At 37.7% G+C, this 20515-nt stretch overlaps 1 protein-coding gene across 6 annotated transcripts in view; it reads left to right on the forward strand.

The window, feature by feature from the left end:
• DNM3 (dynamin 3) overlaps positions 1 to 20515 on the forward strand; it is a 515120-nt gene that overhangs the window by 345537 nt on the left and 149068 nt on the right. For all 6 annotated transcript variants that reach the window (XM_012765123.2, XM_012765124.2, XM_076000385.1 and 3 more), the window contains one exon: positions 18187 to 18296. In XM_012765123.2, coding sequence (XP_012620577.2) covers positions 18187 to 18296 — 110 coding nt within the window. The remainder of the gene's footprint in view (positions 1 to 18186; positions 18297 to 20515) is intronic.

Here is a 20515-nt window from a genome sequence, read left to right on the forward strand (position 1 = left end):
CAAGATTGGGAAGGGAAGAATGAGAGTTTTGAAGTGGACTCAAACATTACAAGGAGATTGGCGTCAGTGTTGAAGGAGCCCATCCTTAGAATCCACTCCAGCTAATTGCCTTGACACGTGCAATCTATTAAGATTCTGTGCCATTCAGCTGCTTGGCAATTCTGTGTGTTGGAGGAGCTTATAGAATACAGGACCTCCCTGAAAGGTGATGAGGCAGCAAGCTGGCTTTTTCATTGGCATGTCAGTATACGAGCCTTTTTTTCTGAGTCTGTTGAGTTCTCCACAGGAAGAACAGGCTGGCATTCTGGGCCAGGGTAGAAGAGGGTGCTGAGGGACAAATTTCAGTATGTAGATTGTCACTGCCCCCCTTTGCTACTCACCCTGCCTCGTATCTCAGAGTCTGAAACTTCTTTGGTATATTAATAATTTCTGCAGAGAAAAAGCTGTTCGTCTCCTGCTGGGAGTAGGAATGGGCTGCAATGGGTAGAAGAGGTGGTTCTGTGCCACCAATTGCTCTTTATAGTTCTATATATGGACTTCTACCTGATCCTCCTGATTCAGCTCAACAACTACACCCACCTACGTGGAGTACCAAGTGCCTCCAAGGACAGAATCCAATCGGGTGGCTTCTCCTTCATTCTTTCCATCTGTGGGTATTTGGGGAATAACCTCATCCTTTATGCTAAGTCAGTGAGTGCTCTTCTGTCTGCCTTCTCCCTTCCAAAGCTTTTTGAGAATCTCTTTCCCACTGTTTTCTACTCTTCCATTTTCTTTATCCTTGTGGATTAATATCTTTTTTTATTCTTTTACTGTTATAGTGGGTTGGGAGAAGAAGAAGAGATATATGCATCTGATCAATCTGCCATCCTTAGCCATATGTTTTTTAAATTTATTCTATCCTGTAGTATGCTTGTCATTGATTATCATTCTTGTATGTTACCAATGTACATACACATATTCATGTGTACAAATACATACGAATATTTATTTAAATATAAGAATTAACATAGAGATCAAATATAAAGATTTAAGAAAAAATCTTTAATGTTCTCACTTTCAAATTATAAAGTACTTTTTTCAGTGAGGAGAGAGGGGAGTCCACATTTTGAGGATATTAGATGTGCTTGAAAATAGAGGGTGTAATAGATGCCAAGTGTAGGGGAGAAAAAGTGGTATTGTCCAAAAACACCGTGAGAATGGAGAAGGGAGCCCTCCAGTGGGCTCTTAAGGCCAGACAGGCTTCCTGGAGGAGGTGAAAACTGAACTGGGCTCTGAAGAGAGGGCAGGCGCCAGGGAAAGAGTGCAACCTCCGGTTGGGGTAACATCAAGCCTGAGCGATCCTTCTCCCCCCAGTGGCGACGCACTACCGTGTAGTCCGTTTCAGAATCTGCGTGGGTGCGAAGTGGGCGGCCGAGAAGGAGTGTGGCCTACAAACCACAGGGCTTTCTGGGAACTACTGGTGCAGCCCACCAGACACGGGCAGTTTCTTTAGTGCTCAAGAGAAAATCTTAAAAAGGACTATTTACTAGCAACCTGCTGGTTCACAGATGCCACTTACTATTCAAAATGTAATTCTGATTAAAGCGGGGAATTGAAATCCAAATAAAAAGATAGATAGTTTATATTATGAGTTTCATCTTTGTACATCTCTATAGTTGTAGCTTCTTAATAGCAATAAACACCAGATTTTAGTTTTCAACGGCATGTGGAACTATTATTCTGGTACTCTCACTATTTTTTATAGCCTTTCATTTTTCTTTGATTATTTTATAAGTCAGTCATCATCTCTGAGTTCTTAATCTTGGCAAAGCACTATGCCAGCCCATGAGGGGACTATTCATATGTTAGTCAACAAATGTTTGCTGAATGTCTAGTATGCAACCAAAACTAATAAGGAAAGAGTTTCTTCCCTCAAGGAGTTGATGGTTTGGTAGCAAAGTCAGGACGCAGTTATGGAGTAACAGGAGAACAAGATACATAGAATGATTAACAACAGTAATAAATAAAAGTAATAGTAGAAATGGATTTGCTCATTGCCTGATGACTTTATCTTGTATTTGGAAAGACAGAGCATATAGACACTTAGATAAAACATGTGGACACTTAAGAAAGTAAGATAAAAGTACAAAGTGATACAGTACAAACCAAGCCAAGGAGTGCTGTCAAGGGATCAGGCTGGGGGGTGAGGCATCCTGGCCACAGTGGGGCTTCTGATGGTTCCAGAGCACCGCATGCTTGGTGAGTTTTGGTGAACGCATCAAAATGCCCAAGCAGGTGGGCAGGGCATTGCAGGAGTAGTTTGAACTGGAAGGGTCAGTGAATTGCGCCCATGGTTCTGGGGGATGTGTTTGCTCAGTTAGAAGTCACAGGGAGCTGGATGGAGCTACTTAATGTAGAAGACCAAAGGCACGTGGCAAAGCATCAGGTTCTAGGCAGGCCGGGGGTCACGGCAGAGTCCTGGCACTGTATAAACACCTGGAGGATAGGCCAGCAGGGGGACCAGGCTGTGGAAGAGGGATCTGGAAACCCAAGGCTGTGCGCGAGTCATCCGTAGGGATTCCAGTTACATCTCTTGAGGGTGTCTTAGAAGCAATATCAGGGCAAGAGGATGCGTCTGAATAGACAGGTTTCCTCATAGCATTTCCCCTGCTTCAGCCAAAGGAGCTCCACTTTTTAATCTACTTAATGTATGGGACTTTTGTCAGAATTTTTTCTTTAAAGGATTCCACTGAACAAAAAATAAAAAATCTGCAAGTGGGATGGGGAAAGAAAAGAAGACAGAAAAATGAGATCCACAATACTTTTAGAAAAAGTATAAATTAAGTCTGATGCAGATGGAGTAATCTTTTGCAAGCATTTTGAGGTATAGAGAAGCAGATGGAAAATAGAGATATTTTTGGTGGAGGAGATACTGTAGATAAAGGCCAGAAGATATAATCAGATGTGTTCAGTGTGGAAAATGAAAATGCATTTACTTTCCTAGGAAGCAGGAATCCTGTGGCTGGCGCAGAGGCATGGAGAAGAGTTTCAGTCCACTGACGGGCAATCCAGTGTCCCTTAGAAAATGAGGTGGGGTGGGGAGTGTGATGAATACATACGCTTACATAACTCCATGCCAGTTACTCAAAGCATGAAAGCCTGGGATTCATATATGGAACGATCACATTTTTCTTGGCCCTGGTCCCTACCCAGAAACCCAGGATAATGTCTCCAGTTTCCCTGCTTGCAAACATTCTGGCCACAGTGCATCAAAGAAGAAAAAAGAAAACTTTCTTAGAAAAAATATTGATCAACATTATTATCTCTTAAGCAACAAGCAAATTATTATAATTGAATGCCCCATGGTATTTCATGAGTTTTCAGTATTTTTCAAAAACATTTGTAGCCCCTGGATGATGAATCTTTTTAACTTGGGCTAATCTATGAGCTAATGCCCTGTCTTTGGACCAAGTTCTTGGTGGCATAGTCATTTAGCCACTCCCCCTTTGGCTGGCACAGGGGTACTGCCCGTATGGTCTACACGCATTGTTGGTGCAGGTGTGTTATAGGATTGTTCCATTCATTGACGGTGGGGTGGCACAGCACTGAGAGAGGATGAATTCATGTCAGTTTCCCAATAGGAGAAAAGATAATTAACAAATTAGGAGTCTATAGTATGGTAAATACGATAATAGAGAATATACATGGGACATTATTATGTGAGTTTGAGAAGAGGAGTAGATCAAAACTAGAATCTTTGTTCTAGTGAAGCACAGCTATTCTCAGCAACATGGAGTAGTCTTCATTAGTTTGTTGTGGAACCTGTTTCTAATCTGATTACTGATTAACCTGAGAAATATTATCATGTTTTAGAGTGTTAAAGCAAGCCAGTGAAGAATTATAGCAAATATCACATATCTTAAAAGTAAATTTGGTGCCATTACTGGCTTTTTCATATATTTTTCTTTATTTTCTATTCTTATTATTCTTCTAATGTAATCTCTTTTATGTTCTATCATTTTTGAAAGCTTATCATCAGTTCATACCTCCTAAGAGCAGAATCTCTATATTGTTTGTATTGTTTCAAAGAATATTGGATTGCCACAGTATATTTATGTTTAATGTTAGTATGAATCAAATCAGGTATATTGATGTAGGTTTATAAAACTTCTAGCAAACTGTGTGTACTAAGCAAAATATTGTAAATTTATTTGAAATCAATCTTTAAAGCATTAAAAATAATTTTTTATATCACATAGGAAACTGAGAACCAAATAGAAGACTCAATACCCTTCACAATAGCAACAACAACAACAAAAATAACATACCTAGGAATATATTTAACTAAGGAAATAAAATACCTCTACAGGTAAAACTATGAAACGCTGAGGAAGGAAATAGCAGAGGATGTAAACAGGGAAAGTCATACCATGCTCGTGGGTCGGCACAATCGACATTGTTAAAATGTCTATACTGCCCACAGTGATCTACAGATTCATTGCAATCCCTATTAAAATACCAACATGATTCTGTACAGATCTAGAAAAAAATAATTCTACACTTTCCGTGGAACCAGAAAAGATCCCGAATAGCAAAAGCAATCTTAAGCAAAAAGAACAAATTAGGAGGCATCAATTTAGCAGACTTCAAGCTATATTACAAGGCTACAGTAACTAAAACAGCATGGTATGAGCACAAGAACAGAGGCATAGACCAATGGAACAGAACTGAGAACCCAGATATAAAACCATCATCATATAGCAATCTAATATTTGACAAAACAGACAAAAACATAGACTGGGGAAAAGAATCCTTATTCAATAAATGGTACTGGGAAACTTGGATAGCCATATGTAGAAGACTGAAACAGGATCTGTATCTCTCACCTCTCACAAAAATCAACTCATAAAAAAAAAAAAAAAATCAACTCATGATGGATAATAGACTTAAACCTAAGACACGAAACTGTAAGACTTCTAGAAGAAAATGTTGGAAAAACTCTTACAAACATTTGCCTAGGGAAAGAATTTATGAAGAAAAGTCCAAAGGCAATCACAGCAACAAGAAAAATAAATAAATGAGACCTGATCAAATTAAAAAACCTCTGCACAGCCAAGGAAACTGTCACAAGAGCAAACAGACAACCTACAGAATGGGAGAAAATATTCGCATGCTACACATCTAATAAAGAGATGATAACTAGAATCTATATAGAACTCAGGAAAGTCCAGCAAGAAAAAAATCAACCCCGTAAAAAAGTGGACAAAGGACATGAACAGAAACTTTTCAAAAGAAGACAGACTAATGAGTAACTAATATATGAAAAAATGTTTAATATCTCTAATAATCAGGAAAATGCAAATTAAAACCACAGTGAGTTAATCACATAACTCCAGTGAGAATGGCTTTCATCAAAAAGTCCCCAAAGAATAAATGATAGCATGGATGCAGAGAGAGAGGAACACTCATACACTGCTGGTGGGACTGCAAACTAGTACAGCCTCTGTGGAAGGTAATGTGGAGCTACTTCAAAGAATAAAAGTAGAACTATTATTTAATCCAGCAATCCCATTACTAGTCATCTACCCAAAGGAAAAAAAAGACATTCTATAAAAAGGACATCTGCACTCAAATGTTGATAGCAGCACAAGTCACAATTGCAAAGATGTGGAAATAACTCAAGTGCCCATCAATATATGAGTGGATTAATAACATGTGGTATATGTATACCATGGAATTCTATTCACCACAAAAAACAATAGTGATCTTGCACCTCTTGCATTATCCTGGATAGAGTTGGAGCCCATTTTACTAAGTGAAGTATCCCAAGAATGGAAAAATAAGCACCACATACACTCACCATCAAATCGATATTAACTGATCAACATGTGAGTGCACATAAAGTAGTAACATTCATCAAGTGTCAGGCAGGTAAGAGAGCAGAGAAGGGCATGGGTATATTCACACCGAATGGGTGTGGTGTACACTGTCTGTGGGATGGACATGCTTGAAGCTCTGACTTGGGTGGGCAAAGACAATATCTGTAACCTAAACATTTGTACCCCATAATATTCTGAAATAAAAAAATAAAAAATTTAACATAATGGTATATGTAGACCTATCATGTTGGGATTTATTTATAATGTATCACCAGTAGTCAAATGTGTTGTTAAGCAATAGATGTACATACCCCAGTGTAATAAGTGTTAGGTGTAAACACAAAAGAATTTTGACACAATCCTTGCCCTCAGGGAGCTTCAGTCTATACTTGAAGAACTAAACATAAGCTAAACATAAATAAGAATTGGAATCCTAGATAATCTTGACAAAAATTATTTAAAATTTAAAAGCTGTAAAAGAAAGAGATCTATGACATGATATAATTAGCATGGTTTTCATGGCAGAGATGGCATTTGACCTGAATTTCAAGTCCACAAGTATTTGCCTTTTTTCAGGGAAGAAGACAAATAGAAGCAACACAAAGGTAGACATAGAAATAAACATGGCAGTCAATCTAGACTTGTAATGATTTAGTAATCAAAAGCAATGTCAATCAGATAAGCATTTTGTACAGTTTATTTTCATAGAACTTTTATTTAATTCTCAAATGTATGTGACTATCAAATTTCTTAACACCTGACTTTCTTTATCAGGCATTCTCAAATCAATTCAACATTATTTATAATTATGCTGTGTAAATTTTTAAAGAATTATTATGGGCACATAGTAGTTGTATAGTATATATACTTATAGGGTACATGTGATGTTTTGATACAGTTAAACACTATACAATAATCAAATTAAGGTAATTGTATCCATCACCTCAAGAATTTATTATTTGTGTTAGGAACATTTCAATTATATTCTTTTAGTTATTTTAAAGTATACCATAAATTATTGTTGCGTATAGTCCATTTGTTGTGCTACCAAATATTGTTCATTCTCTCTAACTACTTAACTATTTTTGTACCCATTAACAATCCCCACTTTATTCCCTCCTCCCCACTACCCTTCCTAGCTTCTGGTAACCATTATTCTATCTATCTATCTCCATGAGATCAATTGTTTTAATATTTAGCTCTGCCATATGAGTGAGAACTTGTAAGATTTGTCTTTCTGTGGCTGACTTATTTTACTTATGTTCTCCAGTTCAATCCACATTGTTGCAGATGGCAAGATTTCACTCTTTTATGACTATATAATATTCCATTGTGTGTATGTGTATCAATTTCTTTATCCATTCATCTGTTGATGGACACTTAGGTTGATTCCATATCTTGGATATTGTGAATGGTTCTGCAGTAGACATGGGAGTGCAGATAATGATAATTATATAATGATCTTCTTCATCTCTTTTTATAGTTTTTGTCTTAAAATTTATTTTATCTGATAGAAGTATATTTACTCTTGCTCTTTTGGTTTCCATTTGCATAGAATATCTTTTTCCATCCTTTTATTTTCAGTCTATATGTGTCTTTATAGGTTTCTTGTAGAGAACAAATAGTTGTTATTTTTTTAATCCATTAAGCCACTCTGTGTCTTTTGATTGGAGAGTTTAGTCCATTTCACATTTATTGCTATTATGCTATTATTGATAGATAAGAACTTACTATTGCCATGTTATTTTTTGATTTCTGGTCATTTTGTGGTCCTTTCTTTCTTCCTTCCTTGCTACCTGTCTTTCTTTATATAAAAATTATTTTCTCTGGTAGTGTGTTTTCTTTTTTATTTTTTATGTATCTCATCGCTTTTTTTTTTAAATGCAATATCTTTTTTTTATTATTTCATAATATTATTGGAGTACAAATATTTTGGTTACATGAATTACTTTGGTACAGTTTGAGTCAAAGTTATAGGTGTGTCCATCACCCGGATAGTGTGCATTGTACCCATTAGGTATGAATTTATCCATCCCCTCCCTCCCCTCTCCCACCTCCTTGAAGTCCATTGAATTTTACTACCATATGTACATGTGAGTGTTGATCATTTATTTCCAACTTAATAGTGAGTACATGTGATGTTTGTTTTTCTATTTTTGCAATACTGCACTGAGGAGGATGGTCTCCAGTTCCATCCAGGTTATTTCTTGTAGGTTTTTTGATTTGAGGTTATCATGAGACTTGTAAAAAACATTTTCAACCAGTTATGTTAAACAGATGATAACGTAGCTCTGCTTACAAAAGACAAAGAAAAATCTAAAAGAAATTCTGTACTTAAATTTCATCTTGCTCCCCAGTTTAGACTTTTTGTTGGTTCCATATATGTCTTTTTATACTGTCCTTTAAAATGTGACTGTAGTTATTATTTTTGATAAGTTTATCTTTTAGTCCTACTCAAGATGTGCGTGGTTTATACACTGCCATTGTAGCAGTTGCGTATTCTGTATTTGTGTACCTACTGTTCCCAGTTTGTTTTATACCTTCAGATGATTTCTTTATTGTTCATTAATATCCCTTTCTTTCATATTGAAGGACTCCTTTTAGCATTTCTTATAGGACAGTTCTGGTGTTGATGAAATCCCTCAGCTTTTGTTTGCTTGGGAAAGTCTTTTTTTCTCCTTCATATTTGAAAGATATTTTTGCAGGATATAATATTCTAGAGTTGAAGTTTATTTCCTTCAGCACTTTGAATATATCATGCCACTTCCTCTTGGCCTGTAAGGTTTCCACTGAGAATTCTGTTGCCAGCCATATTTGAGCTTCTTTATATCTTGTTTTTTGTTTTGTTTTGTTTTGTTTTGTTTTATCTTTTGCTTCCCTTAAGATGTTTTCTTTATCGTTGACCTTTGAAAGCTTGATTATTAAATGCCTTGAGGTAGTATTGTTTGAGTAAGATCTGCTTGGTGTTCTATGACCTTCTTATACCTGAATATTGATATCTTTTTCTAGGTTTGGAAAGTTCTCTGCTATTATTTCTTTGAGTAAACTTTCTACCCAAACTCTCTCTCCACCTCCTCCTTAAGGCCAATAACTCAGATTTGCTCTTTTGAGGCTGTTTTCTAGATATTGTAGGCATGCTTCATTCTTTTTTATTTTTTCTCTTCCTAGTGTTTATTTTCAAATAGCCTGTCCTAAACCTCACTAATTCTTTCTAATGCTGGATCATTTCTGCTGTTGAGAGACTCTGATGCATTTTTCAGTTCGTCAACTGAATTTTTCAGCTTCAGAATTTCCGCTTGATTTTCTTTTATTCCAATCTCTTTGTTAAATTTCTCTGATATGCTTCTGAACTCCTCTGTGTTGTCTTGAAGTTCATTGAGCTTCTTCAGAACAGCTATTTCAAATTATCTGAAAGTTCACATATCTACATCACTCTGGGATTGGTCACTGATGCCTTCTTTAGTTTGTTCAGTGAGATCATGTTTTCCTGGATATTTTTTATGCTCGTAGGATGTTTGCTGAAGTCTGGCATTGAAGAGTTAGGTATTTATTCCAATCTTCACAGTCTGGGCTTGTTTGAACCTGTCCTTCTTGAGAAGGCTTTCCAGGTATTCAAAGGGAATTTAACATTGTGATCTAAGTCTTTGATTACTGCATCCGTGTCAGCCCTGGGGGTGTACCAAGCCCCGTAACTGTGACTCTTGCAGACTCCTGGGTAAAATACAGGATAATTCCCTGGATTACCAGGCACGGTCTTTCACTCTTTTCCCAGAGAAAAGACTTTCTTTTCACAGAGAGTGCTGGGCTGCTGGAGATGAGGAAGGAGTGATGTGGGCACTCCCCCATGCCCACCACAGATGGAACTGCATCAGGTCACACCTGAAGCCAGCCCAGTCTTGCCCAAAACCCCATAGCAACTGTTGCCTGGCTACCTCTAATGTTTACTCAAAGCCCAAGGGCTCTTTAGTCAGCAGGTGGTGAATCATGTCAGGAATGGTTTCTTCCTTTCAGGGCAACACATTCCCTTCTAGCTCAGCGTGTGTCTAGAAATGCCATCTAGAACTAAGGTCTGGAATCAGGGCTTTAGGAGTCTGCTTGATACTTTATTTTTCTGTGGCTCAGCTGGTACCCAAGTTGCAAGACAAAGTCCTTTATACTCTTTCCTTTACCCAAGTGGAAGAAGACTGTCCCTAAGCTGCATTCCCTGGAGTTGGTGACATAGGAACTCACTTTGCCACAATATTGGTGTCTCACTGGGTCACATGCACCCCAAGTTATAGCTCAGAGCCAGCACAGCTGCAGGACTTGTTGCAGGACTGCCAACTTTGTTGTCTGACTGCCTTTCAAATTTATTTTGGGCCCCAGGCTGCATTTGGCAGCCACTAGTGGGGCTGGCTAGAACTCAGGTTTCTACCTCTGGGGCAGGTATTTCCCTCTGGCTAGGCTGATCTAAATGCTCCCTTCATGGGTGCCAGCAGAATTCTGTGCTGTGCTGTGTTCCCCTGTTACAGGGAAGCCCTGAGTTCCAATGCAAAGTCCCAGTGTCACTTCCCCAGGCCCACAGATCCTTCTCTCTACCTGGTGCTGGTGCCAGTACAGTGCTGCTGAGGAGTGGAGGAAGAGTGGCCTAAGAAATTCAAGGCTGTCTTTCCTGCCCCCTTCAGTGGCAGGGTTCCTTGATATAATGTTAAAACCAGAGATCCCAGGAGTTCAAGGCTGCAGTGAGCTATGTCATGCTGGGACATAGCCTGGGAACAGAACGTCAGCCTGGGAACAGAATGAGACCCTGTCTCTAAAAATAAAAAAAATAAATAAATAAAAAAAGAAAACCACTTCTTGTGGGGAGGTGGTCAAGATAGTGAACTATAAAGCAGCCTTTACTTGCGCCTCTTAAGACAAGTATCAAAAGTTGCAGGTAGAGGTCCACCCAGGGATGGACCATCTTGAAGAGAGCATTGTGAATTACCAGAGAAGTGTTTGAAGACACTCAAAGCAGGTGATCAGGTGATCCACTTGGCAAGATCAGAAGGTACCTTGGGGGAAGCATCCACACATGAGGAAGGATTAGGGGAGAGAACCACGGGACTCTCTGCTTCCCCAGCAAACATGGAAATATGAGCTGCAAGCGGGCTCCCCCATCATAGCAGGCCTTGGAACTGACCAGGGAGCTCCTTGGAGACCATGCAGCAGCATTGCACTGGAGAAGTGGGCACAGTGGAGTCCTACCAACTTCTGGTCCCAGATCACTACACCAGTTGCCAATCTGTACTCTCACTCAGCCGCAGAGAACCTGGTCTGCAAAGAGGTTGGCTCTACTGCAGCCAACACCTCCCCATTATCCCTTCCAGGTCGGGGAGAGAGTGGAGGGGGAGTGCTTTCACATGTACTATGACTAGGTGCCTTGCACCCCCTCAACCACGCCCCACCCCCACCCCCCAGCTGCCTCTCAGGGCTCCACGCAGAGCAGGCACTCACTGGCCCTCAGCATCTGCTACTGCCGGCGTGGTATCTCCGGCACTGGTAGCACCGCCACTGACACCTGAGTAGCACTGCAACAGCTGCCGCAAGTGGACCTGGGCTGTGGGAGAGCTCTAGCCACTGTGACTCCTTGGTGGGATGCCGTGTATCTCCTCGGCCCTACCAGCTGCAGGTGGCCCAGCCCCACAGCCCAAGGAGTCACCCTGACACCAGCTGTGTTCCTACAGTCCACTCAGGCACTGACCTGCAAAACTAAGTTTCATAAATGAAGAAGAAATAAAGACTTCTCCTGACAAACAAACACTAAGAGAATTTGTCACTACTAGACCCACCACACAGGAAGTGCTCCAAAGTGCATTATACACGGAACAGCACAGTAGATACCAACAAGTGTAAAAACACCCCAAAGTTAAAGCTTAAGCTCTCATAAAACAATTGTGAAAGAGAGAAAAGAAAAGCATAATGTTTCACACAACATGATGAACAGAACAGTATCCCACATATGAATACTGACATTCAATATGAATAGTTTGAATGTCACACTTAAATGACGTAGACTGGTTGAATGGATTAAAAAACACAACCCAATATCTGCTGTCTCCAGGAAACACATGTCACCCACAAGGACTCACACAGACTCGAGGTGAAGGGATGGAAAAAAATATTCCACACAAATGACAACCAAAAGAGAGCAGGCGTAGCCATTCTCATATCAGATAAAATAGACTTTAGGTCACCAATGGTCTAAAAGGCAAAGATGGTCATTATGTAATGGTGAAGAGACAATTAACAAGAAACCATAACAATCCTAAACATATATGTACCTATTATAGAAGCTCCCACATTCATAAGCAAATTCTAAAAGATTTAAGGAAATAAAGAGCATCTTAATTGCCAGGGAATTCAGCATCTTCCTGACAAAATTGGACAGATCATCAAAGCAGGAGATGAACAAAGAAACACTGGACTTAAACAGAACTCTAGAACAAATGGACATAACAGACATTTACAGAACATTCTACTCAAAAACTACTGAATATACATTCTTCTCATTAACACATGGGACATTGTCCAAAGTTGATCATATCTTAGGCCTCAAAACAAGTCTCAGCAAATTTTTAAAAATTGAAATAATACCATGTATCTTCCAGACCACAGTGGAATAAAACTAGAAACCAATTCCAAGAGAAACACTCAATTTTATTTAAAGTCATGGAAATTAACCTGCTGCTGAATGATCCTTAGGTCAATGATAAAATTAAGATGTAAATCAAAAGATTCCCTGAACTGAACAACAAAGGGGATGTAAGCTTTCAAAGTCTGTGGGATACAGAAATAGCATTTCAAAGGTAAAAACTGATAACTTTAAATGTTTTCATCAAAAAGACAGATCACAAATATCTCACATCTTAAGGAACTAGGAAAAGAAGAACAAACCACACCCAAACTCAGCAGAATAAAAGAAATAACAAAGATCAGAGCAGAACTAAATGAAATTGAATCCAGAGGGGAAAAAAATTACAAAGGATCAATGAAACAAAAAATTTGTTATTTTTTAAAAGGTAAGCAAAATTGATAGACCACTAGCCAAATTAACCAGAAATAGAAGAGAAAGGACTCAGAGCTCAATCATAAATGGAAAAGGAGACCTTATAACTGATACTACAGAAATACAAAATATCACCTGTGAATCCTAAAGATCCTCTAGGCAAACAAACTAGAAAACCTAGAGGAAATGGATAAATTCCTGGAAACACACAGTCTCCATTCTCCCAAACTTGAATAAAGAAGAAATAGAAGTCCTGAATAGATCAGTAATGAGCAGCAAGATTGAAGCAGCAATAAAAGAAATCTCCCAACAACAACAAAACCCCAGAGCACACAGATTCACAGCTGGATTCTAGCAGACTTATAAAGAAGAACTCATAAAACAAAAACAAAAACAAAAAAAACCCTCATGCTTATCCTACAGAAATTATTCCATAACACTGAGAAGGAGGGTATCCTCCCTAACTCATTCTAAACGATTGGTACACACAGGTGCAAAGGGATATAACGGACATTAGAAATCAAGAAGGGGGAGAGTGGGGGGTGGTGTGGGATAAAAACTTACCTATGGGGTACAATTGACACTATTCTTGTGACAGACACACCAAAAGCCCTGACTTAAGCATTATACAAGGTATCCATATAATAAAATCATTTCTACCCCCTTAATGTTTTGAAATAAAAATAAATAGGTACTGTGATTGCCCACCTTATTTTTGGTTTTCCTGAAGGTGCTTTCTTATGTAGTAGTTGTTGAATTTGGTGTTCTTGCAGTGGGACAATCACTGGAGGGTTCTGTTTGGCCAACTTTTTCCACCTGCTTTCCCATTGTGTAAATTTTTATGCCCAACATTATGCTAGGCATTATAATGCACAGAAATGAGGAAGGACTCAAGGTCTTATCCTTGAAGTAACCACCTTATCCTTTATTGCCTTATTAGTAAGAAGAGACATGCACAAATAAAATGATTAAATGTGTCATCAAACCTAAGGCCATCAACCCAAGTTTTGAATCTCACTATATATAAATAACCGAGTATGTAAGGCTTCCCAGTCCTTTGCATATGCCGGACCTACCCCTCCACACACCAGATCCTCTGCTCATGCCCACTGTGGCTTCTTCCAGCACTCAGGTTACGTTGATGGTGCTCTGCCAGCTAGAGACCATCACTGGGCACTTGCCAAGCCCACGCCGATCTCTCGTTGATTCTTGGTTCCGTTCAAGTTCAGTGAACATATACTGTGGCCACCCCATACTTCCTACCTCCCTTCACCTTGATTCCTCTGTTTTTTACTACTCACCAGTCAGTTACTTCCACCTCAGACCACACTCTTTCAAATGTAGATGCACCCTGTTTTGGCCTGTTCTGTTTCTCCCATTTCTTCCAACTCTTGCCAAGTTACTTCAGGGAAGGAACACTAGCATTCTCATGTTCCCCATCTCTCCGAACAAAGAATCTCTGTCATCCTGGAGCCCTCTCATATGAATAAGGCTGGTGACTCTTGTGTATTGAGGAAAGGAAAGGTACCTGCATTTAAATATGAAGAAAATAATGGTGTTGAATCGGTGATACCATCCTTTGAAGCTTCTGAAAATATGCAGAAGTTCCTCTCTGAATCTTCATTAAAAAAATATCTTTCTCTAGAATTTTCCAAATACTTCCTTCAAAATGTCTATTCAAGATAAAATGCTTAAAATATAAAATTTAGAGACAAAAATATCAAATTTTATTTCTTGTTTATTGCAAAAAACATTCTCTTGTTTATTTTTCTTTGCAAATGTAACCAACTTAAGCAACAGAATTGACTGAACATTCTGAGTTCCAAATGAACAACTTCTGCACAAATTGTCAAATGTAATGCATAAGCATAAATATTAAATGAGGATGTCTCATATAAGATGTAGTACAAAATGAATAGAACAAACAATACCTATCATATTAATTAAAAGGAGAGAGATGAGGAGGCAACAGAGAGGCAGACAATTATAAGCTTGAAAAAACTGTGAGCACAGGATGTAGAACTTAAGTTGGACTATAAATAATAAACATTGTCATGGTAGAGGAGGGGTTGAAAGGGTATCTTAAATTGGGAAAAAGACTATTGGCAAAGGTCTGTTGGGTTGAAACAGATTTCTTATTCAGGAAAAGTCTACAAATAAGGATTGGGTGAGTATACAAACACCTACAAGGGTTACATTAAAGAGTTAAGTGGATTTTTTTCCCATAAATAATGGAAAGCTTTGAAAATTTTGAAGGACTATAGTGAATCTGATAAAGTAGTTTTTAAAAATTGCCATTTCTGGAGATATTCGAGAAATTGGAAGGCAACGAGAATAGGAGACTATTTATGACCACATGCTTGTGAGATGCCAGGGACCTGGAATAATGTGGTGGGAATGTCAAACAAGGGGAACCATGACAAATGCTTCACACAGAAAGTGGCAAAGTCTTGATGAATTAAGGGAGGCGAAGAAAGACAATGAGTCAGAGATAGTTTCAGATAGTCAGAGGTTTCAGACTGGTGCTCGGAGAATGAAAAGGAAATCTGATAACAGAAGCAGGGAGGTCAGAAGGGAAAATCATTTGGATGGATGGAAAGAAGGAAAGAGATAAGTACATGGGGTTTGGTGCTGTCAATAGAAATTTAATGTGAGCCACATATGTCATTTTAAATTGTCCTGCAGCTGCCTTCAAAATAGAAAAATAAATAGTTGAAATTATGTTTAAAAATGCTTTATTTACCCCAATATATTCAAAATGTTATTTCAACATATAATCAGTAAAAAACAGTATTAATACGACAGTTTACATTCTTTTTTTCATACTCCTTGAAATCTGGTGTATATTTCACATTTATAGCACATTCCAATTTAACTAGCTGCATTTCAAGTGCTCAGTAGCTACCATATTGGACAGCACGCTATTAGATATTTTAATAGAAACTGACAATTATTTAGCAAATTTCTTAATTCAGCTGGTGCTAAGACTCACTGTATTTGAGAAATTATAAGTCTGTATATCCTTTCTCCTTCTCTATTCCTTTTGTTTATTTTGGCCATTTCAGATTCAAGATGTTCTTTTAGTAGAATGTCATTCTTTCCTAAAAGCACCAAGAATTTTAGAAATATTCATGATATACTGTTTCATTGCTTGGAGTTGCTGCTGTCTTATTTAATTCTCTGTTTTACTTACAACTTTAATTAAACCAATCGGTTTGAATATTTTTTCTTCTTCCTTTGTCAGTCTTAAAAGTTTCGATTATGAAATAATTCAGCAATGTATCCTCAGAAACCTGGGAAAAATGACATTTAGTACTCTGAAAATTAAGACTGCATTGTTTATGTTCCCTAGTCTGTTTATATATGTATTTCTCCAGTGTTTAGTATCTGACGTAAACTTGCTGGATTTCTGGTCTTCACTATATGCTGCTAAAGAATGCAGTACAAAGGGAGCCTACTTCTATAGAAAACAAGCCAAGGACATTGTGTTCCATCTTTACAATGAAATGCAGATTTCCCATTAAAAGACCAATCCATCATTTCAAAAGATTGAATAGGATGGTGCATTAAAAAAATCCAGCTGCTTAATTTAGGGCATTGAAAAACATCCAATAAAAAAAATGTTCACTTGGTTGCAAACATTTTCATTTGGTTATGTATTGGATACATTTTCATTCAGTCTAGAATTTTGCCTCTTAGAATTCTGTCCTAAAATAGTTTGACAAGTGTTTCAAGCAAGTTGGTCTAACTGTGAACTCCATTTATTAAATTATGTATTTGCTATTTAGAATATCCTTGTGTTTGCTAATGCATTATTAACTGTTTAAAATATATATTGGAATATTCTTGGAGTGCTTTGCTTTTTCATGTTTATTCTTAGGCCTCTCTCTCTTCCATTTAGTTTCTTTTGTGTTTCTTCTTTTCTTTGAAGACATTGTTTACCAAGATGGCCATTTTGTTCTCTAACCAGCTTCCTTCAGTATTGTCAGGCATCTGTTTCATGGTGCCTTATTTTTCTGGCCAGAGTGCTACCTTTTTGCTATTTTAATGTGCTTTGCCCAACTTTTTTCCAACTAACTTAGGAGTAAGAAGTGGCAAAGCCAGTGATATTCCCTGTAACACGTCATGATACCCACAAACCAGCTAGGGAGAGCACAGAAAAGTTCTGATCCATGGTACTGAGCCTAGCCACAGATTCTCAAGGAAGTGGTCTATATGCTGTAGGAACAACACATTTGTATGGTGCATGTATTTTTCATGGGCATTAATAGTCATTTATTAAAAGTTACAGCTGTCTCCATGCTCTCCTCTTCTGGGGTCTAGTCCTGCTCTCTCTCAGGAGTAGCACCAGAGATGTAGCCTAGGACCATACAGAGGACTGCTGTCAACAAGGGCTATGCTAACCTGCCCATGGTATTAGGTGTTTACTAGAATTCTTAAGCTGAGTATTTGGCTCCCTCCTATTATACTGGTTGTTAGGCATTTATACATAAAATAATATTGCCTCTGGGCCAGTCCCTAAAAGTAAATGTTTCCAATAATGCTTTGACATTCAATATGTTTTACTAACCCCAATTCAGTCCCATTTGTAGACCTCACCTCTCCAATGTCCATAGTCTTTCTAAAGAATTATTAATTTTAAAAGAGAATTTGTTCTAGTTAATTTGAGTCTACTTCTAATGAGTTTTTTTCCCCCAAAGAGATCAACAATTTTATGGATTAATTCTTTTTCAGGATCTATATTTTATTCTAGACCCAAATGAGGGAAGTATTATCTGTGCTTTATCGTAGCTTATGAGGGGTATTTCATACTAGGGTCCTTGTGCTTCCACTCTCCTGCCAACACTGGCTATCAAAACTGCTTAGGCTGCAAATAAAACATGAAATGAAATCCATCTGGCATTTCTCATTGAATTAGGACCAGAACATTTTTGTTAAATATTAACAGATGGCTAAATTCTTAATATCAAACTAACATTTAAAAACATCTAAGGGGACCCACATGAGGGGGAAAGGGTAGAGGACCATGTGTTTTCTCCATCTTGGAGCCCTTCCTGTAAACTTCCCTCACAATTTTTCTTACCCAAGTGTTGAGAATCACTGGAGTTTCCTTTCTCAAATAACTTATTCCTTGGTAGCTGGTGTCAAAATAGTGTTTGATAGTATCACGATAATGCAATCAAGTGTTAGGTAACTCAGGTGGTGTGTTGCCTTGGGAAGCTTCCTGATCTTTTGTTAAAGTCAATTTTCTCTCTCCCTTTTCCTCTCCCTCTCCCTCTCTCCCTTCCTCACCTCTAATAGGAGAAAGAAAAGAAGTACATGCTTCCCTTGGACAACTTGAAAGTTCGAGATGTGGAAAAGAGCTTTATGTCTAGCAAGCACATTTTTGCACTCTTTAATACAGAGCAAAGGTAAGAAAATGAAGCAGTTTCTGTCTTCAGATTGTTTTCCTTTAAAGTTCTACATGATCCAGAGATCATACTTGCAAATAGTTCCTTTGGTCATACCTTGAAATTTGTCAGCTCTTTAGTTTTTCTTTCATTTATTCTGTAATTTGAATTTCCACATGAATTATGGGTTTAAAAAAATAAAACTTAGAATACAAAATATCTTCTAGTATTAATTAGTTTATTTCTTGCTTTCCCAGCAGGGACCAAAATCATTCTTCATGTATCCTTAAAGCTACATTTTATAAAGCCTTTATTATCCTCATATATTATCTATATACTTACAACTTAGTTATAATTTTTAATAGTATCTGTCTAACATGCATGATTATCATTTAAGGTCTTCTTAAAACCTATGTATTATATAATAACTAAAATTCAATGAATACAATTATTCAGTTAACATAAATAAAAATATAGAGTACTTTGCAGTTTTTCAAAGCACTGTCCACATTCCTTGTCATTGGTTTTTGTAATAATTGCCCTTGAAGTTAAAAAAATAGAATTATAAATTAGAAAGTGTAGGCTCAGAAACATTAACTGACTTTCTTAAGATCACAAAACTAGTACATAGAGGAGCTAGAACTTGTATCAGGGCTTTGTCTAACTCCACATTTCCTTCCACTCATATTTCTTCATGTGGTTTTTTTTTTTTTTTTTTTTTTGGTTGAGTGGTGGGCTGATCATCATAGAGTGCCATGATTGTTTGTTGAAACTAAGCAGTGAAGTTAGAGAAGCCAATGGCGAGGTAACAGAAAATGGCTAGAGAGATATAAAAGGGCTACAACTAGGCAATCATAATAAAGGAGATTATTTTCCAAATGGAAATGTTATAGGAAAAAGCTAATTAATTTGTGTGAGTCAGTTATTAAGAGAGTGAGTCATTAGGTGGCAGGGTCTAATTTTAACCCATTTTTCCAGGCTGCCTTTTATCTTTATTTAGCAATGAATGAAGTTACTTGATTGGGTTCAATGACTGGCCCAGGGTCAATCACACAGTAAATTAAAATAGCAAAAGACGACTTCTTCCTACATTCCCAGTCAGTTGCTCAGAGTGACTCATAATACAAAAATACTTAGAAAAACCACAAGAGCAAGCCATTTAAACAGTCAAGGGGAAAGAAAATTAAATACAACTTCCCTACCAAATTCTAAAATGGGATTTTTTAAAAAGACTTAGTATTATTTGAGAGCAGCTTATGAAAACATCCTGAAAATGGTAAAGAATGAAAAGCTTTCCTAGAGAGAGCAGTAGTGAGCCTGCCACACTAGAGCCGAGCTCAGTACTAGTTTGCATGTCGTCATCAGAGCAGTGACAACCAGGAGACCCTATAGCAGTCGCCAGAGGTGTGCTCAGCCTTCTTGCCTGGAAGCAGAGTGGGGCAGGTGACTGCCAAACAGGAAGTCAAACAAAATTGAATCCTTGGTCAACGTGGAAAGTTCAGGTTATAAAAAAGCTAGGTACAAATTAAAAATAAGACAAGGGTAGAGAATCTTTTTAGATGAAATACAACCGATGAAATATAACTTTGGATTTTGAAAAGAGCAAAAGCCACCAGAATAAGAAAACTCTGGACTTTAAAAAGTCTAGATACTTTGGAATCCTGGAATTCTAAAAAGGTATCGAACTCATCCACCACTTCTTAGAGACCTCTGTGAGTACATAGATATCCCCAAAGACACATTTGCCATGTCTTTTCCTTTGAAATTTTAAATTCTGTTTGTGCTGGCCAGGACCTCCAGTGCAGTGTTGACTACAGCAGGCATCCTTGTCTTGTTTCTGATTTCTAAGGAGAATTATTTTCAAAGTTTTTACAGTTAAGTACTTTTTGATAGATACCTGCTGTCAGGTGAAGAAGGTGCCTTGTGTTCCTAGATACTAAAGTTTCTGTTTTCATTTTTAAATCATGGATGGGAGTTGAATTTTCTCAATACCTCCACTGGGAAGATTATATGATTTTTCTTCTTTATTCTGTTCATGTGGTAAATACATTGATAGACCTTCTAATGTTAAACCATCCTTGATCTCTTGGGATTAAATCTAGTTAGGTCATGATATGCTATTATTTATTATGCATTCGTAAAGTTTGCTAACATTTTAACAAATGATAAAATGAGCAAGATTGGCCCATAAATGTCTTTTTTGTACTGTCCCTGCTGGTTTTAATATCAAGGTTCTGTTA

This window comes from Microcebus murinus, chromosome 2, assembly GCF_040939455.1.
Source record: "Microcebus murinus isolate Inina chromosome 2, M.murinus_Inina_mat1.0, whole genome shotgun sequence".
In the NCBI taxonomy this organism is placed as follows: Eukaryota; Metazoa; Chordata; class Mammalia; order Primates; family Cheirogaleidae; genus Microcebus; species Microcebus murinus.